The sequence below is a fragment of the Oryctolagus cuniculus genome, chromosome 19 (assembly GCF_964237555.1).
Source record: "Oryctolagus cuniculus chromosome 19, mOryCun1.1, whole genome shotgun sequence".
Classification (NCBI taxonomy): domain Eukaryota; kingdom Metazoa; phylum Chordata; class Mammalia; order Lagomorpha; family Leporidae; genus Oryctolagus; species Oryctolagus cuniculus.
This window is the reverse complement of record NC_091450.1, coordinates 39,137,928-39,161,779: the sequence shown is the minus strand read 5'-3', so window position 1 is coordinate 39,161,779 and position 23,852 is coordinate 39,137,928. Positions and strand designations below refer to the sequence as shown.

The 23,852-nt window shown below is 59.7% G+C and overlaps 1 protein-coding gene across 3 annotated transcripts in view; it reads left to right on the top strand.

Moving 5' to 3' along the window:
• The first annotated feature begins 9,175 nt into the window (after positions 1 to 9,175).
• The window catches only part of RADIL (Rap associating with DIL domain), a 68,188-nt gene continuing 53,511 nt past the window's right edge, over positions 9,176 to 23,852 (top strand). Inside the window, exons 1-3 of one of the 3 annotated variants that reach the window (XM_070064334.1) lie at positions 9,176 to 9,332; positions 11,308 to 11,473; positions 14,752 to 15,348. In XM_070064334.1, the coding sequence (XP_069920435.1) occupies positions 14,814 to 15,348 (535 nt within the window). In that variant the 5' untranslated portion in view covers positions 9,176 to 9,332; positions 11,308 to 11,473; positions 14,752 to 14,813. Of the gene's footprint in view, positions 9,333 to 11,307; positions 11,474 to 14,079; positions 14,625 to 14,751; positions 15,349 to 23,852 lie in introns of those variants that run through there. The other 2 variants (XM_070064336.1, XM_070064335.1) reach the window with 2 other exon arrangements.

The following is a 23,852-nucleotide window of genomic DNA, read 5'->3' as shown; positions in this document are numbered from 1 at the left end:
GTGGCCCACAGCAGCCGCGTGGCCGGCACAGCCCTTCCTTGAGGCCACTCGCGAGACTTCTGGCCTGGGGGCAGGAGACGCCCGCTGAGGACCTCATGACCCACAGGTGGCCGGTGCGTGTGGTTCCTTTGTCCCGGGTTCCCGGAGTGCAGTGTGGCTGGCAGAGGGGCAGGGGGCTCTGGGGCGTTTTGGGAAAGGCTGAGATGGGAAGTGGGGGATGCAGGAGCTGCCGACACCTTCTCCTCCCTGGGCTTCCACCTGCCCAGCCGTACAGGGAGTTGAGTTGAGGTCCACCTGCACGCTGGGCACCCCAGGGGGAGGGCAGAGCCCAGAGGGGAGGCCTCGGGGGAGGGTGGAAGGTGCGGCCCCCCCTCCCGGCTACTCCCAGGAGAAAAGCTGAGCTGGCCCTGCACGCCCCTCCCTCTGATCCGCACCCCGTAACTAAAACTGGGGCGTCCCAACAGGTAGGGCGGTGGCAGCTGTGGTCTGGAGGTGTTCAGTCCACACTGTGGCCGATGGCTGTGGGCGGCTACTTTAGTCCCTTCCTACAGTCCCACCCCCACATTTCACTGTGGGTCGGGGAGGGGAGTGAGGGGTGGCCACCGGGCTGGCCAGTGCAGGCACAGACTTGGGCCGTTGCGACTGAAGAGTGTGCTGGGCTGTCAGGCCGGGACTCCGTGACCCATTGGTCCTGGGGTCCCTTTGTACCCCTACAAGTTACTGAGGGCATCAGTGGGCTGTGGGTGGGCTCCATCTGTAGGCGTCTGTCCTATCAGAAGTGAATGCTGAGAATATGTGGACATCTAGTGCTTTGAGAAAGAGAGCACACCCATTAGAGGCTCATAGAGGGTACCCATCTTTCTATTGAAACCAACGGTTTCTCCAAGCAAGATGAATTCACGTCCAGTGAATTTTGGCCTTGAAGGAGACTGGACGCCCCTCTGCCTTTACTTGGGGCTGCTGTGACTTTGCGTGTCCGGCCGCCTCTGGGGAAAGCCATAGTCCAGGGGCTGAAGGCTGAGAGGGAGAATGACACGTGACCTCACCCTGTTACGATGGAGAGAGTTAGGCCTTGTGAGCCCCCCAGGGAGGGTGCTGGGCCCCCCCCCCGGGTGCCCAGCTCAAAGCCCGTGGGGCACCGCTGTCCTAGAAGGGTCTCCCCCTGCAGCTTGGGGCTGGCTGTGCCCCAGCAGCACTGCTGTCACAGACTGGGACCACGCACAGTAGCCGCATTGGCTCCCGTCAGCCAGACCCAGGTGCTTGGGCAGGGTGACAGGCAGGGCGCAGCGGGTCTGAGTGCCACCAGGAGGCATGTCCCCGGTGGGCCTGCAGCACGGGGCCCCGGAGTGACAGGAGGATGAGGCGGGGCCGGGGGCACAGAAGGCCTGACCATGAGATGTTCCCATGTCGGGGAGGGACCCTGGGGCCCACCTGCGAGGGCCAGCTTTCTTCAACGGAGAGAGCTTTCCATTCAAGCCATGCATGGCTGCTCATGGCCGTGCTCTGTGGACAGTATTGTACCTCCTGATGTAGACACTTTCTCCTACTCTCTTTTAAAAAATGTGTTTTATTTATTTGAAAGAAAGTTACAGAGAGAGGTAGAGCCAGAGAAAGAGAGAGAGGTCTTCCATTCACTGGTTCACTCCCCAAATGACTGCAATGACCAGAACTGAGCTGATCCAAAGCCAGGAGCCTCCTCCAGGTCTCCCACATGGGTGCAGGGGCTCAAGCACTTGGGCCATCTTCTACTGCTTTCCCAGGCCACAGCAGAGAGCTGGATCAGAAGTGGAGCAGCCGGGACTTGAACCTGCCTCCATGTTTGCTGCTGGCACTGCAGGCTGGGGCTTTAACCCGCTGTGACACAGTGCTGGCCTCTCTCCTACTTTTAAAATAATTTGTATTTCTTTATCTTCACTTTATTTGAAAGGCAGAGAGAGAGAGAGAGAGAGAATATCTTTCATCCTTGGGTTCACTCTCCAGATGGCCCCAGCAGGGCAAGCCTGGGCCAGGTGAAAGCCAGGAGCCTGGATCTCCATCCTGGTCTCTCCTGTGGGTGGCAGGGGCCGGAGCACTTGCGCCATCACCGGCAGCGTTCCCAGGGGGCTCGTGAACAGGAAGTGGACTCAGAAGCCGAGCAACCAGGTGTTCAAGCAGGCCCTCCGGTCCGGGATGCAGGCATCCCAAGCAGTGTTTTAACCACTGTGCCAAACACCCACCCGGGTCCCACTTAAAACGTCTGGACGTGTGTTCCGCGTGTGTGCCCGCACACAAGCCGTCTGTGGAGTGGCGTTGTTGCCTGTAACTGCAGATCCTCCGTAGGCGCCGTGTGTTACCCACCGCCGTGTGGGTGCTGGCTGGGGAATAATGATAAGGATACAGAGCCTACTTCCTGAGTATCTGTGACCACGGTTGGCTGGGCGCGCAGAAGCGGTGCCCAGGGCTTCCGAGTTCTGCCTGTGTCCAGGGGCTCCCTTGCGTTCAGCGTGTCTTCCGTGGGCCACGTTAAGGAGATTAGCTCAGTTGGGCCTCCCTCTGCCTGTGCCCCCAGTCGCGGCCTCTGGACGGACGGTTCCCCACGGCTGTCATCGTCCCCGTCCGTGGGGACAGTCTGCAAGGTATAGGTGTGGAGAGGTCAGGCAGGCCATGCGTGTACCAGGCCTGATCTGCTGGCTGCACAGGGGGCCACATCCCATCCCATGCTGCACTGGGGGAAGGCGGTGGGTGGGGTGTGGTCCCCTGGGGACTGATTCTTAGAATCTCAGGATCCTTGTGCGTGTTGACACCACGGCACTGCCAGGTGCTACAGACGGGAGCTTCGTAGGTTTGGGGTGCTGGCTCACCCGCGTGCCACTGCCTGTGCCCCAAGCTCCCTAGCCTGCACCCCCTCCCCTGTTTTTATTGGTGTAACAGGAAGTGACCTCACTTCTCCCCCCAAACCTGTCCAGATGAAACTACCGTTTCCGTATTCCAGGGGGAAGCCCAGGCTGCTCTAAGAAGTTAAGTGACTTGCCCAAGGTCATCTAAGGTCACGACCCCTGGGTGTCACATCTTCCACTTTCCACACCCCCAGGTGGCTGAGGCCTGGGACTGCACGTAAAGCCCCAGCTCCCCAGGGTCCCCCAGGTGGCCCTGTCTCCCACTGCCACGGCCCTGATTCTGTCATCACTGTCTGAGCTCCCAGGGTCCCCTCGGTGGGCGGGGGCACTCTGCCCAGCAGCCCGTGGCCCTGAGCCCTGGGCATGCCCTTTGCTGTGAGGCAGACAGCTGTCGCCTCCAGCACCCACAAGGTAAAGGGGCAGCATTTTTTGGAAAATGAGGTGACTGTTTGTATCCGTCTTGCACAGGGCGTCAGGGTCCAGGGGTCTCTGTGCCCACACAGCCCTGAACTTGCAGTGAGAGCTTGCTCCTGGCGAACCCGGCCTCGGGCTCGGGGCATCTTGCCTGGATGTGCTGGGAGGAGGGGAGGGGCCGCCTCGGGGCAGAGCTCACCTGTGGGTCGGGAGCCGTGCCCGCCCAGTCACCTGGGACAGGCCCTGGGCACTCCGTGACCCCTGCGTGTTAGGGCGGTGTCTTCCAAACCTTCTTGGTTAAGACCGGGCTAAGAAACACGCCGTGCACTGTGATTCCAGCCCCAGGGCCACTGTGTCTGCCTCCCCTCGCAGCCTGCTGCTGGTCAGTTAGCCGGGACCCAGACACCCTGGATCCGGCGGACTACTCCCCACTCTGCAGGCCCCCCCACAGGGTGCTGGCACCTTCTGTGTCTTTGTGGGCCCCTTGCTGACTCACAGAGCCAGCCCTCTGGCTGTGCCCCTGGCGGTGGAAGGACCAAGCCAGCTCTCCCCATGCACCAGGGCTCAACCCCAAGACCTAAGCGCCTTGCCCACCCCTAAGACCAACACTGTGGGGTCAGGGCTGTAACGTGGAACCGGGGTGGGAAGGAGGGGGTGCAGACACGCAGGCCGCGGCACCCTCCCTTCTTGGCCTCCACGTCTCTTCCCTCCCCGATCTTAGCACCTTTTCAACTTGCTGGCTGCAGCCCACTAAACTGGCTTTACGACCCAGAACCCTAAAATCTGGGGACTCTTCCTGGTGGTCCGCTCCGGTCGCAGGGGCCCAGCTTCCTGCTCGCCGTTGCTGGCAGGAGTCAGCATGGTGCCATCTCTCGGGAGTCTGGGTGCTGCTGGCTCACGCGGGGCCGGGTGCGGAGGAAGAAACTGGGAGTTTGCAAAAATCCAATTCCTGAGGACCCTGACCCCGCTGAGGAGCACAAGACTGGCTTTTGGGGTCTTTTGTCCTGGCCGTGGCCCGGCGTCCTGCGGACTCTTGGGGCTGGGTGGTCACAGAGACTTGGGGGTCGGGGGGAGGGCGGCAGTGCACCTGAGTGGGAGCTGGGAGAAACGAAGCATCGGCTCCGGTGCCTCCGCCAGCCACCTGCTGCCCGGGCTCTGGCTTCATGCTGAGCGCACCGCCGGCTGCCCCTGTTTACAGCACCAGCAGTGTTGCCGCTCACGGCCTCGCTCTGTGCGCGCAGCAACGTGGACCTGTGGCGTCTGCAGTGTGTGACAGTGGCCTTTGCGGCACGACTTTGGAAACCGCGTCCTGCTGGTATTGGACCCTTTCTGTGTTTGCGAAATGGCGATTTTGTATTAACTCAGCCTTTGATACACATTTGTATTGAGAAGAATAATCCTGTGAACACCAGTTTCTAAGAGTAGCAAAAACCTAAATAAAGGAAAACTCAACGTGTCTCATTGTCTTTTTATTTATTATTGTTTTAAAGATTTAAGTATTTGAAAGGCAGAGTGACAGAGACTGAGACACACACACACACACACACACACACACAGAATCTTCCTTCCACTGGCTCATCCCCAAATGGCCTCAATAGCCAGGGCTATACCAAGCTGAAGCCAGGAGCCCGGAGTTTCTTCCGGGTCTCCTACATGGGTGCAGGGGCCCAAGCACTCGGGTCATCTGCAGCTGCTTTCCCAGGAGCGTTAGCAGGGAGTTGGGTTGGAAGTTTGAGCAGCTGGGACTCGAACCGGTGCCCTTAAGGGATGCTGGTGACACAGGTGGCGACTTTATCTGCTATGCCACAATGCCAGACCCTGAATAATGAATTAGTCTTCTTAAAAACCATTTATTTACTTACTTATCTGTAAGGCAGAGATCGAGATCGTCACCTGCTGATTTCACTCCCCAGATGCCCCCAACAGCTAGGGCTGGGCAAAGCCAAAGCCAAGAGCCAGGGACTTATCTGGGTCTCCCACATGGGTGCAGGGGCCCAAGGACTTGGGCCATCTTCCACTGCTTTCCCAGGCACATTAGCAGGGAGCTGGATCATAAGTGGAACAGCTGGGACTTGAACCGGCACCCATATGGGATGCTGGCTCCGCAGGCGGTGGCTCTACCCACTATGCCACAGCACCAGGGCCCCCGGCAGCATCTTAACCCTTGTGTCAAATGCCTGCCCCAAGCCAGACTGTTTTTATCAGAATATAAGGATACTTTTTGTTTTTTGACAGGTGGATAGTGAGAGAGAGAGAGAGAGAAAGGTCTTCCTTTTGCTGTTGGTTCACCCTCCAATGGCCGCCACGGCCGGCGCGCTGCGGCTGGCGCACCGTGCTGATCCGGTGGCAGGAGCCAGGTGCTTCTCCTGGTCTCCCATGGGGTGCAGGGCCCAAGTACTTGGGCCATCCTCCACTGCACTCCCTGGCCACAGCAGAGCTGGCCTGGAAGAGGGGCAACAGGGACAGAATCCGGTGCCCCGACCAGGACTAGAACCCGGTGTGCCAGCACTGCAAGGCAGAGGATTAGCCTATTGAGCCACGGCGCCGGCCCGTTTCTGCCATATTCCACGGACTGCAGGGCCAGGAATGCAGGCCCATGTGTCTGATGGAGCCTTGGGGAGTGTGGGCTGAGCTGCCTGGGACAGTGGCATCTCGTACGGCAGCGCTGGCGGGAGCCCTGGCTGTTTATGCCCCTGGGAAGACAACAGAGGATGGCCCAGGTACTTGGGAGACCTGGAGGGAGCTCCTGGCTCCTGGCTTGAGCTTGGCCCAGAACTGGCCATTTGGGGAGTGAACCAGTGAATGAACAATCTCTCTGTCTCTCTGTCATTCTGTCTTTCAGATAAACCTTTTTTTAAAAAAGGGGTGTGATGAGATCTGTACCGGTGTGGCTCTCTTTGGGAACTTCAGCCTGCCACACACTATCACCCACTCTTGTTATTTTCTACCTTTTCTGCTTGCACATCTTCTGAGTTCATTTTTGATATTCAGTAAAATAAAAATCGTGTACGTTCATGGCATCCCACGTGATGTTTTGAAACATGTGTGTCTTGTGTGTCATGGCTCAATTAGCAGATGCACGTCCTCACCGACTCACTGGGGTAGGTGGCGCATCTTTCACAAAAATCATCCATTCAGCTCCAACAATTCTTCCGTCACCACCTGCGGCTCGGGGCTTCTGTGTGTTCCCAGAGTGCAGCAGTCACAGTCAGCTACCCCTTGGCCACCACCCCCGTATCCGGTCATCTGCTGCAGCCTGCCTCATCTGAGTCCTGGCTGTTGTACATAACAGGAAGTACACCGTGTTGGTCCTTTTGTCTCTGGCTGCTTTCACTTAGCATGACCTTTTCACTTTATTTTATGACCTGTTCCAGTGGAAAAGCAGTGAGACACAGAGACAGCTCTCTCACCCGCTGGGCCAGGCTGAAGCCAAGAGCCCTAAACTCCATCCAGGTCTCGCACAAGCAGTGCCCTAAGCTGCTGCCCCCCCCCCCGCCCCGCCCCGCCCCGCCCCGCAAGCAGGTGCTTTTTTCTTTGGACTCAATTTCCGTTAAGTCCCAGGACTCTGCTGCCCCCTGGTGGCCAAGGAGGGCAGCTCACCACTCCCATGGTTGTCCAGCCGATGGCGGAAGATACTCAACCCAACACCTGCCCAGGTGCCAGGTGCTGGGATACAAAGATGCCTACGGACTCCGTACTTGGCGCTGGGATGCCATGAGGAGGAAGGAAGTGACGAGAAGATGATAGGTGAGGAATCAGCCTCTGGCTTGTGTTCAAGGAACGTAACTCGATTCATGTGGACTCTTTAAAACAAGATTTATTTATGTATTTGAAAGGCGGAGTTATAAAGAGAGGGAGAGACAGAGGGAGGTTTTCCATCTGCTGGCTCACTCCCCAGATGGCTGCAACAGCCAGGGCTGGGCCAGGCCAAAACCAGGAGCCAGGAGCTTCTTCCAGGTCTCTCCGGCCGTTCAAGTCCTGGCTGCTCCACTTCTGATCCAGCTCTCTGCTGTGGCCTGGGAAAGCAGTAGAAGATGGCCCAAGTGCTTGGGCCCTGCACCCGCGTGGGAGACCTGGAAGAATCTCTTGGCTCCTGGCTTTGGATCAGCGCAGCTCTGGCTGTTGTAGCCAATTCCAGAGTGAACTAATGGATGGAAGACCCCCCCCCCCCGCACCTCTCCTCTCTGTAACTCTGACTTTCAAATAAATAAATAGATCTTAAAAAAAATATTTGAAGGAGACAGTGACAGAGAAAGAAAAGGAGAGACAGACAGATCTCATCCATCTGCTGGGGCTGGGCCAGGCTGAAGCCAGGAGCCTGGCACTCCATCTGGGTCTCCCACGGGAGTGGCGGGGGCCCAGGCACTTGGGCCATCCTCTGTTGCTGCTTTGCCAGGCACATGAGCAGGGGCCCGGATTGGAAGTGGAGCTGCCAGTGTTTGCAGGCAGAAGCTTAGCTCGCTGCACCAGAAAGCCACCGCCGAACGTGGACTCTCTTAATAGGTGAACCAATTTTGTGGGAGCACAGAGCCGGTAAGTACCTGGATAGGGGGAACGAGACTGGGTTGAGGGGTCTTAGCAGACCGTCACTGCAGACAACCCGCTCCCAGACGTCGGGTGGGAGCCGTAACCTGCCTGTCGGGCCAGTACATCTTAAAAACAAGAGGAAGGAGGTGCATTTTAAAAACAAGAGGAAGGTCGGGCGTGGACGTGACAAGAGGAGGGGCCGTCCACTGCAGGCTGCAGAACTGGTAGGACACATGTCTGCTGTGCCATTTTGCGGCTGCTGCAGCCACGTAACACAGGTGGCAGGTATTTCAGGGCATGGGGAAGTGGGCGGAGCAAAGAGACTGAGTCTGGAGCAGTACCGAGTGGTTGGCATCACCAGGTTTGGAAGAGAAGGCGCCATTGGCGCCTTGTTTTTTTTTTTTTTTTTCCTCTTTTCTGGACTATTTTAGACTTTGGGGCCTTTGATCTATGTTGTGTGAAATCAGTCCCTGGCAATACTTAGCAGTCAGGGGTAGCTGTGTTCCAACAAAACCTTACCGACAAAACCAGCCCCCGTCTGGTGGACGGGCTGTAGTATGCCGGCCCCTGATGAACAGGGGTGTTGGCAGTACGGGGGAAGGGCTTGGGTGCCTTGGCAGGGAAACCCAGGGCTGAAGCCGGGCTCTGCTTCCAGCTCTGATGGTTGCCAACCGGAATCAAAACATCGCTCCTGTCTGCGGGTGGGCGGGAGCTGGGTGCGTGTATGTGACCCGCACGCAGCCGAGTCAGCTCTTGGCGCTACACTGGGCACCCTGCCTTCGTTCAGCCTCTCATCACCCGTCCCCCTGCCCCCTTCTCCCATCTCCTACCTGTGATCAATAGGGTAAAACGTCACCCACCCATAACAGCCCATCAACAGGTGCACCGAGTCTGCTGCACATGGGCCCTCGGGGCCACGAGAACCAGGTACAGGCCGGAGCGAGGGGCAGACACACCTTCGTGGGAGGAGTGCTCCCCACGGGGAGGCCCCTGTCCGCGGGCTAAGCACACCTGCTTCTCCAACACCTGAGCCGGCCCGGCTCCGCAGCGCTCTAGGCAGGAGTGCGCCCTGGCTGCTGGGCCGGCTTGGGGTGCAGGGTGGAGGGGAGAGGGGCGTAGCCAGCTTCCTTCCCCCTTTACCGTCGCAGCTCTGCCCTCTCCCCTGTCCACTCACGGGGCTACTACTAGAAGTGGGGTCGACACGCAGCCCCGTCCCTGTCCATGGGGTGGCCGGCAGGAGGCGCCAGCGCACAGCTCACCCTCTCCGGCTGTGGGGCCCCGCCCCTTCCTTCGAGGCCCCGCCCCCAAGAGGCTTCGTCTCTGCCCATTGGGCGCCGAGGTGTCCGCTTATGGCCCGCCTCTTCTCGCCCCGCCCGTCCCTGAGGCCACGCCCCCTCGCACGAGACTCCCCGCCCCGTCCGTTGGCGGCCGGCAGGAGGCGCCGCGGCGCGCGCGGACGCTCCGGCCGCAGACGAGGGAGCCGCGCGGGAACGCGGCGGCGCCGGGCGGCCTGAGGTGAGTGCGGGGTGCGCGAGGAGTGGCCGCGGAGGCTGGGGTCGCTCGGGCGGCCCCGGGGCGCGGGGTCCGCGGACGGGGATGCGGGGCGCGCGCGCCGCGGGGCTCCTCACGGGGCATCTCCCTCGCGGCAAAGCGGGGTGCGGGCTTGTCCTGTTGCCTTGGGAACCGGCCGCTCCCGGGGCGGTGGTCGCGGCCCCCGGAGGCCGGCGAGCCCTGGCCCCCCCGACTCCAGAGGCCTCCGAAGCCCTGGCGGCGCCCTGGAGGGGGCGGCGTGGCGTGTGGGGCGCCGGGGTGGGGGGGCGCGTCGGGGGCGCGGGGCGCGGGGGTCGCGACCTCGCCCGCACACGCGCGCGCAGGTGCTGGGGCGCGGGCGGCAGACGCGCGCGCGCCCCGCGCGGTGCCCCCAGGTGTTTGCGTGGCCGCTCCCGGCCCCCCACCCCCACCCCCACCTCCACCCCGTCCCCCCAAAAGCGGTGGAGATGCTGTCGAGTGCCCCGCCGGAATGCCGCCGCCGCACGGGCCGCCCGTGTGCATTCCAGACGGGGGAGCCGCCTCTCGTCCCGGGTGGGGTCGGGGTGGGGGTCGGGAGGGGAAAGCCAGCCACCCCCCCCCCCGCCCCCACCTCTCGGGAGAGGCCTGGACGGCAGGGTCAATCCGGGGGGGGGGGCTGTGAAGACAGGGTTTGCGGCGGGTGCGAAGCCCCTGGCCCCCCGCGGGACCGTCGTGGGGTCCACACTGCCCCGGCTGAGCCCAGCGCCGACCTGGTCCCCGCGCCCGCCGCCTGTTTGTCCCTTGCTTGCGCAGGGCCTCGGCGGCAGGTTTCTGTGTGGCCGAGGAGAGAACTGGGCGGCAGAGGAAAAGGCAGGTCCCCGTTCCAGAGAAAACAGATCTGGTTCCTCGGGGCGCTGCCTTCTGCCCTCCTGGCCGCCTTGGAAAAAAAAATAAAAATAATAATAATACGAAGAGGCATCTGTCCCGTCTGGACCGATGGGCCGTAGCCTGCTTCCGGCGGCCCTGGAGGGAGCGGCTGTGTGTGCGGTGGCCGTCCTGTGAAATGGCCACGGGGGGATGACCGTGCCCAGGAGGAAGCTCTGAAATTCCCAGGTCTGGGACGTCCAGGGGGCGGAGCAGGAGAGGAGTGAATCACGGTCTGGCCGCACCGATTCTCTCCCTTGTGATATTCCCGACGCCGCCCTGGAATCCGGAGAGACGCTGGAGCACTCAGGCTCTCGTGCCTTGGGAGGGGGCCTAGCAGCGGCGTGTTTGTAATTTTCCGTTTCTTTATACATTAAAAAAACTTATATTGTTTTGTTTTTTGGGGGAGAAGCAGATGAGGGGAGGGTGCACCCTGCTGTTGCTTGGTTCATGCCCCCAGATGCCTGCAGCAGTCCCTGGGCCAGAGAGGGCACCCCCGGCCCGAGCCATCGCCGGGCTGCACAGAGGGCACCCCTGGCTCGAGCCATCGCCGGGCTGCACAGAGGGCACCCCCGGCCCGAGCCATCGCCGCTCAGTGCACAGAGGGCACCCCCGGCCCGAGCCATCGCCGCTCGGTGCACAGAGGGCACCCCCGGCCCGAGCCATCGCCGGGCTGCACAGAGGGCCCCCTGGCCCGAGCCATCGCCGGGCTGCACAGAGGGCCCCCTGGCCCGAGCCATCGCCGGGCTGCACAGAGGGCACCCCTGGCCCGAGCCATCACCGCTCAGTGCACAGAGGGCACCCCCGGCCCGAGCCATCGCCGGGCTGCACAGAGGGCCCCCTGGCCCGAGCCATCGCCGGGCTGCACAGAGGGCACCCCTGGCCCGAGCCATCGCCGCTCAGTGCACAGAGGGCACCCCCCGCCCGAGCCATCGCCGGGCTGCCTCCCAGGGTGTGCGTGAGCAGCAGCTGGTGCTCAGACCAGGCTGTCCTATCTGGGACGTGAGTGTCCCAGCTGCTGGGCCGAATGATGCACCCTGTCTGTTTTTCCTTTAAGCCGAATGACCAGGGCTGGCGCGGATGCTCAAGGGGCACCTGCAGTCCACCTCCGCGTCCTGCCGGAATGTCTGTTACTCCACTTCACGTCCAGCTTCCTGCTCCTGCATCCCAGGAAGCAGCAGATAGAGCATGGCCTCTCGCCCGTGGGGGAGACCCGGATGGAGGTGAGGGCTCCTGGCTTTTGCCTGGCCCAGGCCTGGCTGTTGCAGGGGTTTGGGGAGTGTACCAGTGGATGATGGATGGTCGCTCTGTATCCCTCTCCCTCTCCCTCTCTCTCTGTCACTCTCCCTCTACAATAAGATGAAGTAAACAAGCACCACACAAAGCAGAAATCATGAAATTGTCAACGTCAGACCTTAAAAAGCTCGCGTCCACTCCTGGGTGCCAGATACCACCTGATTTCCCTTTTATGAAGGGCCTTTGAAAAGCCTGCGGGAGATAGAATTAAAAGATCCGCTTGTCGTGGTGCAGAAGGGCTGGAGACCCGCACGCAGTTCGTTTTTCTCTCCGTGCCTGTTTCCGCGAGCTGTTGTGCGTGTCCCGGCATCTGGGGCTTTGCAACTCTCGTGTTTACTCTGACTCTCCTCTTGCCTGGAGACGGTTTCCGCAGCTTTTGGCATCGCGTTGAAGTCTCCATTCCGACGTCATCTGCAGAAGCACGGGCTTCCTGAGCCACAGCTGCCCCTGGCCAAGGCTGTGCCCTCGGCCGCTGTGGGCTTGGCTCAGGGCCCTGTGGCGGAATCCACTGCCACGCTCGGCACCTGTGGCAGGCCAGGTCGGGGCGGGGTGGTCTCAGGAGGCACATGTGGGAGTTCCGAGAGCCGAGCTGCATGACTCGCAGGGGTGGTTAGAAACTCCAGCATGGGGCTGGTGCTGTGGCCTAGCGGGTAAGGCTGCTGCCTGCGGTGCCGGCATCCCATATGGGCGCCAGTTCAAGTCCTGGCTGCTCCACTTCCGATCCAGCTCTCTGCTGTGGCCTGGGAAAGCAGTGGAAGATGGCCCTAGTCCTTGGGCCCCTGCACCCACGTGGGAGACCTGGAAGAAGCTCCTGGCTTCGGATCGGCACAGCTCCGGCTATTGTGGCCATCTGGGGAGTGAACAAGCAGGATGGAAGACTTCTGTCTGCCTCTGCCTCTCTGTAACTCTGACTTTCAAATAAATAAATAAATCTTTTAAAAAAGAAAGTGCTGGTGTGAGAGGCTGTGGTCAGAGGTTTGTCTTCTGATTCCAAGTACTCTTGAAAAGTGTTCGAGGCCGGCGCTGTGGCGGAGCAGGTTAAGCTGCCGTCTGCACACAGGCATCCCTTATGGGCGCTGGTTCCAGTCCCGGCTGCTCCACTTCTGATCCAGCTCCCTGCTAATGCACCTGCCAAAGCAGCAGAAGATGGCCCCAGTCCGTGGGCCTCTGAATCCACGTGGGAGACCCTGAGGAAGCTCCTGGCTTTGGCCTGACCCGGTCTTGGCTGTTGCAGCCATTTGGGAAGTGAACCAGAGGATGGGTGATCTATCTCTGTCTTTGTTTCTAACTCTGACTTTCAAATAAACATATATATATATATATATATTTGTATATGTATATATGTATATGTATATATACAGTGTCCCCAGGAGGCGGCTCAGGTCGGAAGCGGGAGTGGTTTGAAGGGGTGCGGCGTGCCATCTGTGATGTGAGCGCTGTGGTGCCCAGGCAGTGCTGCTGGGAGAGGTCAGTGGCAGTGTCACCAGAAGTGGTGGGCAGCCCTGGGCTTCTAGGGTCTGACAGGGAGACTGGTGGCACATGCCTCAGGGGAGGAGAAGCAAAACCGATGACTTACTCACTCCTCTGTAGTCTGACCACTGGGGCCCAGGAGAGCCTCGTGTCCAGGCTGCTTACAGACAGGAGCTGGTGTCTCTGGGGCGTCTGTCTTTTCTGGAAGTTTGTTTATTTGGAAGGCAGAGCGAGCGAGCGGGCTAGCATCCCTGCACGGGTTCACTCCCTAAATGCCTGCACCAGCCAGGGCTGGGCCAGGCTGCAGCCAGGAGCCAGCAACTTGACCTAGGGCTCCCGTGTGTGTGGTGGGGACCCCGTAGTGAAGCCATCACCTGCTGCCTCCCAGGGTGCATGTTAGCAGGAAGCTGGGGTGGACGCAGGAGAGCCAGGACTCCAGCCCGACAGGCACTCTGATGGGGGACGCTGGTGTGCCGAGGGCAGCTTGCCCACTCTGCCGCAGTGCCCGTCCCCTGACTTTTAAAGCAAGTTCAAGTGTTCAGAAAATCGTGCATTGTAAAAGGCTTTGCAGTGGTCTGCTGTAAGCATGCGCTGTAGGAGTGGGATGGGTGTCACCTCCCCACCCACAGATGTTAGTCGGGACCCAGTCTTGGGTGTGTGAAGCTATCAGAAGCCACTTTGAGGAGTTCAAGGTCCTCTAAGTACACATGGCTGCTGGCAGATGGGCGGGTTCTAGTGGGTTTCAGTGGAGTTGGGCGCTGGCCTGAGTCACAGTGGCGGGTGCCAGGGCTGCTTTTCCTGGGACCTGGGCTCCTGGCTGTCTGCAGCCTTTGTCTCTGGCCGAGCCTGGAGCGGGGTCCATCTTCAGGAGGCACTGTTGCGCTGTTTTGGGGCGCGGCCTCGGTGCTCCAAAGCTGAGGGTGTCTGTCCTTTCCTCTGCCCTCCTGCTCCACTGGGGTTTGCCAGGGAGCCCGTAATCTCGAGCCCTAAGCCCCTGGGGCAGCCGGGGTATTAGAACCGGATTTGATGACACGCCGTCGCCTCCCGGGGCTGCTTGCCGATTTCCCCAGCAAGGCTGCATCCGCGCCTGCAGAGGACCGAGGGCGGCTGGACGTGGGTGGATTGCACGCATTCCAGGCAGGCTTCCTTGGGCTCTGCAAGAGCCCTTTGTGTCCCCTGTGGCCGCGGGGACATGTGGACAGACGCTGCCGGCCCACGAGGACTGGCATTTTCTCAGGTTCACGTCGGGGGCATCTGACTGCTTACCACCATGCGGATGGGCTGGGATGTACCTGTTGCCCCAGCTCCACGAGTGCTCGTGGCAGTTCCCACATGAGGACTAGCACGGGAGCGATGCAGGTGGCAGGTTGTTGAGTGCTCCGCTTTGGCTGTGCTGGGGCTAGACCTGCCCTGGGTGACCTTGAGCCACCGCTCCATCTGCACTCGGCCGTCGTCACCATTCCTGGTGCAGCATGCCCTGCGCTTCCCAGAAATGCGCGCCCCACGGCAGGGCACGTCTCACCCTCGTGGCCTCCTCGTGCTTCCTGGTATTGGCTTTCCTTGAAGGGCGCCTTGGCTGCTGCGGGCTCCAGCCCTGTCCTGTCTCAGGTGCTGCTGGAACTGGGCCAGGGTGGTGTGCATGTGGGGCCCGTTGTGCCCGTGGATACGAGCTGGGGTCTGCTGCACTCTTGGTGCTAGAGGGGGGGTGCTGACCTGTCCTGCTCTGTCCCCCCAGGCCAACGCCTTTACTCGTCCTCTGGCTGAAGCCCACAGCCGTGTCCGGAAGGCTCGCCCACCATGTTTTATGGGACTCACTTCATCATGTCTCCGCCCACCAAGAGCAAGCTGAAGCGGCAGGGCCAGCTGTTGTCCAGCATGCTGTCCAGGACGCTCAGCCACAAGTACCGTGACCTGGACCCTTCCTTCTCTGGCCTGGGTGCCACCGATGACCCCGCCGAACTCTCCACGCAGCTCTCGGCCCCCGGGGTCCTGAAGGTGTTTGGGGACAGTGTCTGCACGGGCACCCACTACAAGAGTGTGCTGGCCACGGGCGCCTCCAGTGCCCAGGAGCTGGTGAAGGAGGCACTGGAGCGCTATGCCCTGGACCCCGAGAGCGCCAGCCAGTACGTGCTGTGTGACGTGGTGGGCCAGGCCGGGGGCCCGGGGCAGCGCTGGCAGGCCCAGTGCTTCCGGGTGTTTGGGGATAACGAGAAGCCCCTCTTGATCCAGGAGTTGTGGAAACCCCGAGAAGGCTTATCCCGGAGGTTTGAGCTGAGAAAGCGGTCAGACGTGGAAGAGCTGGCCGCCAAGGATGTGGACACCATCACGGCAGGTGAGGAAGCGCGGGGGGTTCCGGAGAAGTGGCGGGGGGGCAAGGGCGGGGGCGGGGCTGCCTGTGAGGGTGGCCTGTGCTTGGGCCTGAAGGTGCCTTTTCGCGTGCGCTGTTGCAGCCACAGCCGTCCCGGGAGTCGTGGTTGGTCTGTGCCATGGGCAGCCTGCGTCCAGTGCCCTGTGGTGGCTCCTAATACTTCTTGCGCCGTTTTGGGACCTACCCATCCTTTGGTTTCGTGGGACCGTCGTCCTGCTCCAGCTACAGAGAAGCGTGTGTGCCTTGTTAAACGCAGGGCTGCAGGTGTGTCACAGAAAGTCCCTCATGCCGGAGGCTGTGGGTTGTGGTGTTGCCAGGCCGCACCGCCTTGGGAGTGACTGGGTGCCTGAGGGTGTGCCGTGGAGTGTGGGTGCCCGGGGCTGTCGGAGGCCCAGCCTAGAGGCAGTAAGTAGGTGAGTGTCCTGTCCGAGGAGTGCCAGGGACAGGGGCCCTTGCGTGGGAGCGCCCTGTGGCTGTGCCAGGGCGTCTGCGTTGTGTTGTGCGCGGTTGTTACTATTCAGTGGGTGGGAGGAAGATGTTATTATCTGAATAGTTACAGCCACAAAACCCATGTTTTCTGATACCAAAAGATTCTTCAGTGTATTTTAGATCATACGTTGTGTACACATTTGACTTTTTTGTTTACTGTGAAAAATGACCACACGAGAAAGTGGACTTGGCTCACATGGCCCGGAGTGAGACTGGGGCTTGATGGCCCGGCTGCGGGGTGACGCTGTGTGCTTCCCCGTGAGCCTGCCGAGCACTCCGGGGCCTACGTGTGAAGGCGGAGGTATGCGGCGCGGACTCTCGGCCAGACCCGGCCTGTGCCTCTGCTCCGGGGCTGCAGGCTGCTGTGGGCGGCTGTGGCTCGCCGTCGATGCAGGCGTGTCACTGTCACCGCATCTGGCCTCAGCTTCCTGACCTGGACACCGGGGCTGATTCTGGAGTTGCAGCCGGGCGCACAGCACGGTGCCACCTGGCCCCGAATGACAGCTGTGGTGTTGTCGCTCCTGCGGATGCTCACGGCGGTTCTGGGTGCCCACGGCAGCAGCCCACCAGGTCCTTCTACAGGAAGGCGTCTCGTCCTGGGACCCCTCAGAGTTGCTGACACTTGTGGTTGTGGGAAGCAGACGACTCACAGTCGCTTCTCCCGTCGTTCTAAAGTCTCCCGGGCAAACTGCACCCGGGCACCCGCCTCTGCCCCAGGGCCTGCTGCTTGCTGGGTTTGGTGTACACCCTGACCTTGGCTCGTCACCACGCAGAGGGCTTTGGTCCCTAGCAGGCCTCGTTCCCCAAGGCCTCTGGTGAAGTCAGAGATCTGTGCCGCAGGGAAGAGGAGTGGCCGAGAGGCCGGCCTTCTGCGTGGGGACAGATGATGCTTTTGGCCATCACAGAAGCAGTGACATGCCGCCTGTGGCAGGGGCTCGGTCGCTGTGCTGCGTCCCCTGTGCGTGGGGCGGTGCCCGCTGGGGTGGGTCACTGGGGCAGACTTCATGTGGGAGAGATCAGGGTGTGAGTTCACCGCCCCCCCACCCGGTTCCTTTTCTGTGAGTCAAGGCCAGAGAAAGTTCTGCTGTTCACGGCCTATTTAACTGGGAGGTCGTTTCTCAAAACCTTTGAAATAAAGAGGGCATTAAGCTGACCGGTTCGACTGACCCACTTGTTGGGGCGAGAGGAGGTTTTGTTACCCGCCCAGAGCAGCCCCGGGCCCCAGGGAGCCGTTCTTCCTTGCTGACCTCCTTCCGTGGTGTGGTCCAGTCGCTGCTGTGCCTCGCAGCCGTGTTGTCCACCTCTCCGGCGTGTGATCGCTGCGCTGAGTCTGGTAGGAGGCCAGGCCCTGGATATGCCCAGGGGCTGAGCCAGCTCGGCGTGCAGGCCAGGGCAGCCAAGGACGGCCCTGCCGAGACCCACCGGCCGCGGAGAGTACTGGCTCACACGGGCCCAGCAGCCAGGGCGGGGTTTGACTTCAGGTCCCAAACGTTTTGGTAGGAGCCCTGAGTTGGCTGTCATGTGCAGTGACGTGAGGGTGCAGAAATGTCCCCACCCCAGCCTCGCGCCCTGAGCTGCTCCCCTTCGGCAGAAGCTGGCGCGGCCTTTCTGTGGCCCTCCCCGCCGTGCTCTGAGCCACTTGGACAGGCTCTTCCCTACGTGCAGACTGGAGGCGGCGGTGCCCGCCGAGGCTGCCCTGGTGCCTCCTGCCTCTGGGGAGAGCGGACACGGAGCGGAGTCCCTGCGAGCAGCCTGGTGACCGTCGCTGCTCCGCTCCGGCAAGGCGGGCCCGGCTCCCCGGTCTGCAGGGGAGGGGCCTCTCCCCAGCATTTCTGGCCTCTGCACGTCCCCTGTGGGAGGGGAGGGGAGGGGAGCGCGGTGCTCCCCAGGCAGTCCCTGTGCTGCGGAGTGGGCGCTGGATCCTGGGAGGGAGCCGGCAGAAGGAGGGACAGATGGACAGAGGGGCTCCCTGCAGGGCAGCGGGCAAGTCCCCCGCCTTCTCTGCTCAAAGGAAGAAGGCGGAGCCTCCTGCCCCTCCATGAGGGAATGTTCTGACCTCATCTGGAAAAAGTGCTGGGGTGGGCAGGGCCCGCCTGCCTGGGAGTGAGTGTATGTGAGTATATGAGTGTGTGTGAGTGTGGGAGTGAGTTTGCATGTGACTGAGAGTGTGTGAGTATGTGTTTGTGGGTGTGTGAATTTGTGAGTTGTGTGAGTGTGTGAGCATGTGTGTGAGAGTGTGGGTGAGTGTGTGTATGTGTGGGTGTGTGAGTGTGAGCATGTGTGTGGGTGTGTGAACATATGTGTGAGTGTGAGTGCATGTGTGAGTGTGGGTGTGTGTGTGAATGAGAGTGGGTGTGTGTGAGTATGGGTGTGTGAGTGTGTGAGGTGTGTGTATGTGTGTGTGTGTGATTATGTGTGCGTGTGTGTGAGGAGTGTGTGTGTCTGAATGTGTGTGGGTGTGTGAATGTGTGAGTGTGGGTGTGAGTGTATGTGTGTGGGTGTGTGTGAGCGCGCCCGCGTGTGTGTGGGTGAGTGTGAGCATGTGTGTGAGTGTATGTAAGTGTGTGTAAGAGTGAGTGTGGGTATGAGTTTGTGAGAGAGGTGGTTGTGTGAGCGTGTGTGTGGCTGAGTGAGTGTGTGTGAGTATGGGTGTGTGTGGGCATGTGAGTGTGTGTCTATGTGAGTGTGTGTGAGAGTGTGTCTGAGTGTGTGGGTGTGTGAATGTGTGAGCGTATGTGTGTGAGTGTGCATGTGTGAGTGTGGGTGTGTGTTGGTGAGAGTGAGAGTGTGTGTGGATGTGTGAGAGTGAGCATGTGTGAGTGTGGGTGTGTGAGTGTGTATGAGAGGTGGTTGTGTGTGTGTGGGTGAGTGTGTGTGGGTGTTTGTGGGTGTGTGTGTATGAGCATGTGTGTGAGCGTGTGTGAGTGTGTGTGTCTGAGTGCAGGGGGGTGGCGGGACGCTGTGAGAATGTTTTCGTCATTCCAGGAGCAGAGGCAGCTGGTGCGTGCTGAGGCAGCTGGGGCACGCAGAGGAAGTGCCGCAGGGCGAGGGCACAGGTCCTGGGGCTGCTCGGAGCTGGGTGGCAGCTGGGAGTGGGTGCCTGGGGCTCTGATGTCCGAGCTGAGGGCAGCAGGGAGAGCGCTGACGTGAGGAGCCACCCGTTTCTCAGTCATCCTGGCACGGGGGCAGTGCACGAAGCTCTTTGGGGTTTGTTTTCCATAAACGTGGCCGTCTCATAGCCGCCTGCATTGCTTCACCTGGGGGCCCACCTGGGTTCTGGGGAGGAGGAGGCTGTGGCACGCACTGCAGGGGGCTCTCGGTGCCTTCCCTGGAAGGCTGGTGCTCAGCCCCTGGGGCCCAGTCACTGCTCGCCCCGGGAGGGAGACGGTGGGCCATGTGGTTTTTGTCAGTGCTTGGGAGACTGGGAGAAGGGCTTGGTGTGCACAGGAGGGGCTGCGGGAGGTTCCCCCCCCCCCAACAGGCATAGTTTCAGGCTGCCTTTCACAGCTTCAGTTTCGGTCACAAGTCTGGGGGCTGCTGAGCTGCTTCCCTGGCCTCCTGTCCCTTCCCCTCGCTGTCACAGCAAACGCACCTCCACAGAGTGCCGCGTGTGCCCTAGGGGCAGACCTGCCCTCCAGCGAGGCCTGCTGCAGTGGGCGTAGCTGCCTGGACTCGGCCTGAGGAGCTTGATTTGTTGGCCCTACCTGGCGCCTCCTGTTGGGGTCGGGTCCACCATCAGCCATCAGCCATCCACCTCCGACAGTGGCTGTTGGCTGTGATCCACCGTTGAGGTTTAGGGCTGGGAGAGGGGCTGTGCCTCAGGCAAGTCCTGCACAGCCTCCTTGGAGGCAGCCGGAGGCCGGGCCAGCCCCTTGGCTCTGGGGCGCTCCCCGTCAGCAGACAGGCTGAGTTTTACAGGTTGTCTCTGTAGGTAAGCAGAGGCCAGGACACCCTGGCAGCAGTCACTGGTGCTGGGTTTGCAGCAGGTGCTCAGTGCATACCCTTGGTGGGGGACTGGTGCATGGAGGAGACAAGTTCTTTGGGGGTCTCACTTCTGTGTGTGTGTCTGGGCTCCAGAGTGGGGCCTTTTTCTTTGGGGACGAGAAGGGAGTGGAGGTGGGGTGGCGTGCAGGTGGGAGGCTGCGCCGTCCAGGCGTGCACTGTGGCTGGGGCTGCTCAGGGAAGTGTCCGACAGTCGGTGTGACCCCTCCGCCTCTCCTTGGAGCCCTGTGAGGAGGTGGCTGGTGGGGGTGCGCATGGTGCAAGTGTGCGGTGCTCTGAGTTCTGTTTCCGCCTTGTTCTTCACGGGAGACAGCTCAGGGCACCTCCAGTCTGACGCTCCCAGGAAGCCGCCGCCGCCGCCTGCACGTGCTCGTTCAGCTCTGAGTTCTGCCCTTGTGAGGCCCCAGTCTCTGCTGTCGTCCTTTGAAATGTTTTATTTTTTTTCTGCAATGAATCTAATTCTTAGAACTGCAGTTTCAACTACATGGCTTTAAGTTACAAGATGGGGCCGGCGCCGCGGCTCAATAGGCTAATCCTCCGCCTAGCGGCGCCGGCACACCGGGTTCTAGTCCCGGTCGGGGCGCCGGATTCTGTCCCGGTTGCCCCTCTTCCAGGCCAGCCCTCTGCTGTGGCCAGGGAGTGCAGTGGAGGATGGCCCAGGTGCTTGGGCCCTGCACCCCATGGGAGACCAGGAAAAGCACCTGGCTCCTGGCTCCTGCCATCGGATCAGCGCAGCGCGCCGGCCGCAGCGCGCCGGCCGCGGCGGCCATTGGAGGGTGAACCAACGGCAAAAGGAAGACCTTTCTCTCTGTCTCTCTCTCTCACTGTCCACTCTGCCTGTCAAAAAAAAAAAAAAAAAAAAAAAAAAGTTACAAGATGGGCAGTGTCCTGGAAGAACAGCCTCTTGGATGAGACTCCTTTCAGCACTGTCGCTGATAGAGTCATTGTGGGAAACGCTTGTTTATGCAGGGTGTGCTAAAAATAAAGAACTCCAAACCCTTTCAACCCGTCCGAGACGAGAGAAGCGATTAGCTTCAAAGACACTTCTGGGCCTTCCCCAGCAAGAGAGAAAAAATGAGATTGGGCGACTAGTGGCCCGTAGCTGGTGTCACCCTCCAGCCCACTGGTTAGACGTTTTAGAAAGCTGATACCCTTCAGTTGCATCACAGAAGCGCTGGTTCCCCTGGAGCTGGTTGGCAGCTCCCCACCCCCCGCCCCCGCCTCTCCCCGAGGTGGCCGAGCTGAACAGCAGGCGGGTGACCAGTGAGGAGCCAGTGACCAGTGACCGGGGGTGTTCAGTGTTGACACTGAGAACACGGGATCTCATCCCCAGGGCCGAGTGTTAGCTGTAGCATGGAACAGACGGATTGACCGAGGCGAGTGTTCCCGGTAGTGAGTGTGGGTGCTGGGGACAGGGCGAGATGAGCAGGGTGCACACGCTGTTTGCCAGCAGTCGTCCTTGGCTACAAAGAGCCGTAGGAAGGGCAGGGCTGGTCACGGTTGGACGGGCGGTTGCTGGGCCAAGGCTGTGGTTGTGCCGGGGTTCCCCCGCTAGGTCGTTTTACCCGGGGCACACCAAAAGACCCCTCACGAATGCATGTTGGGGTTTGACACAGGTGACTCCATTGGATTCTTCTGACAGCTTTCCCATGGGGAGGAGCCTTGGCTGGCGTGGGCGTGTGTGCTTGCAGAGTGGACTGTCGTAGGAGGGCTGTCGTAGGAGGGCTCTGGGCCTTCCATGTGGCATCAGGTTGAGGGCACGGGTGTGAGCAGGTAGAGCAAATTCCAGAGATTCCTCAACTCTCAAGGTCTGTTATCCCAGTTTCAGAATTCTTAGTTTTCCTTAGCATGTGATCCCAATTTGGGATACTCAAAATGTGGAAATTAGGCTTTTGGTTGTCAGGCACAGCTAGTGATCTTACAGACTAAACATCACAACTCAAGTCTTCCAGAGCTTCTTTACAGTTTTTCTTTTTTAATTGACTTAAGAATTAGAAGTATTTTTTTTTTTAAATTCGTTAGTTAGCATTTGCTTTCCAGCTGTATGAAAAAGTGGCCTGTGTTTTACGTTTTGGTTGCATGAATGTTGAGATCCTGCTTTGTCCTGAACACATCGAAGGGTTTCCAAGGAGCACTGAGGGCTGCGTTACTACAGTTAAGCCGTGTTAGTATCTGCTGGTTCCGGCAGTGACCCGTGTGTTGGTTGGAAGGTTCTTGGGGATGTGCCCAGGTTACATCGAGTAGCGTCTCTGGTGGTTGTAGGCAGTGCGCTCGGTTGTTTGGAGGGCTAACAGGATGGAGATGCTGCCTGGGGTTTTGGAGATACACGGAGTGCGGGCGGTAAACCAGGCCCTAACCCAGCCTCTTCGCTCTGTGGCCCTGGCACAGACATAGTGTCCACCTTTGTGAACGACACAGATTCACTGACGCCCTGATGGGTTGGAGCCACAGTCCAGGGAGGGTGGGCTTGCTCTTAGAGGCATTGAGACACGTTATAAAGCTGTGCTTGCTCTGGTTTTAGGGGCAGGAACAGACAGGGAACACAATAGGACAAAGCAGCGCAATGTGCCATGGGACTTGGGTGGGATACAGAGAATGCATCACAGATCCTGGGTAGAGGATTTTGTAAACAGTGTTGGGACAGTTAGCTTCATTATACGGAGAAAAGTAAATTACATTCTCATTCTACATGCATTAAAGGCCTGGATGTCAAAGGTGGAAAAAAGAGAACTGTTTCATAAGAGAGACTTAGATGCGCAAACACTAAAGGGAAGGGAAGACAGGTTGGACTGTCTGGACTGGAAAATTCCTGTCCTCCCGAGCACACTGTTTAGATAAACTTTGATACCATGTACTGTTTTGCATTCGGTTCCATGAATGTGGGGATCCTGCTTTGTCCTGTCAGCACATCGAAGGGTTTCCAAGAAGCACTGTAGGCTGCGTTACTACAGTTAGGCCGTGCTCCCGGCGGCGAGCCGTAATGTTGGCTGAGAGACTGTTGGGGATGTGCTTAAATCATAGTGAGTCTTGCATGGTTTTAGTGCACTCAGTTTGCAGTGTCTACAAGTGGTGTGCTGAATAAGTAGAATAAAGTGGTGACCGTCTAATGATGAGCAAGAAAGACAAAATACCCAACAGGAAACAGACGATACAAGGGTGCAGTTTGCAAGTGAGGCCAGAGCTGCTGCTGAGAGGACACTGGAGGCCATGTGCCGGCTCTAGCCGAGAGGACACTGGCGGCCATGTGCCGGCTCTAGCTGAGAGGAAGCTGCGCCATCAGGAGGTGGCAAACAGGAACAGTCACATAGGTTAGGAGACCAGAAAATCTGGGTAGAAACACTTGTCTGTCAGGAGGTGGCCTTTAAAAGCTGTGAGAGGGGCTGGCGCTGAGGCGCAGCGGGTTAACGCCCTGGCCTGAAGCGCTGGCATCCCATCTGGGCGCTGGTTCCAGACCCGGCTGCTCCGCTTCTGATCCAGCTCTCTGCTATGGCTTGGGAAAGCAGAAGATGGCTCAAGTCCTTAGGCCCCTGCACCCACGTGGGAGAACCGGAAGAAGCTCCTGGCTTCTCTCTCTCTCCTGTCTCTGTGTAACTCTGACTTTCAAATAAATAAATAAATGTTTTTTAAAAAATAAAAGCTGTGAGAAGGGCTGGCGCTGTGGTGCAGTGGGTTAATCCTCCACCTGCAGTGCTGGCATCCCATGTGGGCGCAGGTTTGAGTCATGGCTGTTCCACTTCCGATCCAGCTCTCTGCTGTGGCCTTGGAAAGCAGCAAAGGATGGTCCAACTCCTTGGGTCCCTGCACCTGCGTGGGAGACCCAGAACAAGCCTTGGCTCCTGGTTTTGGATTGGTGCAGCTCTGGCCATTGCAGCCATTTGGGGAGTGAACCAGCGGATGGAAGACCTCTCTCTGTCACTGCTTCTCCCTATAACTTTCAAATAAATATTTTAAAATATATTTTTAAAGATTTATTTATT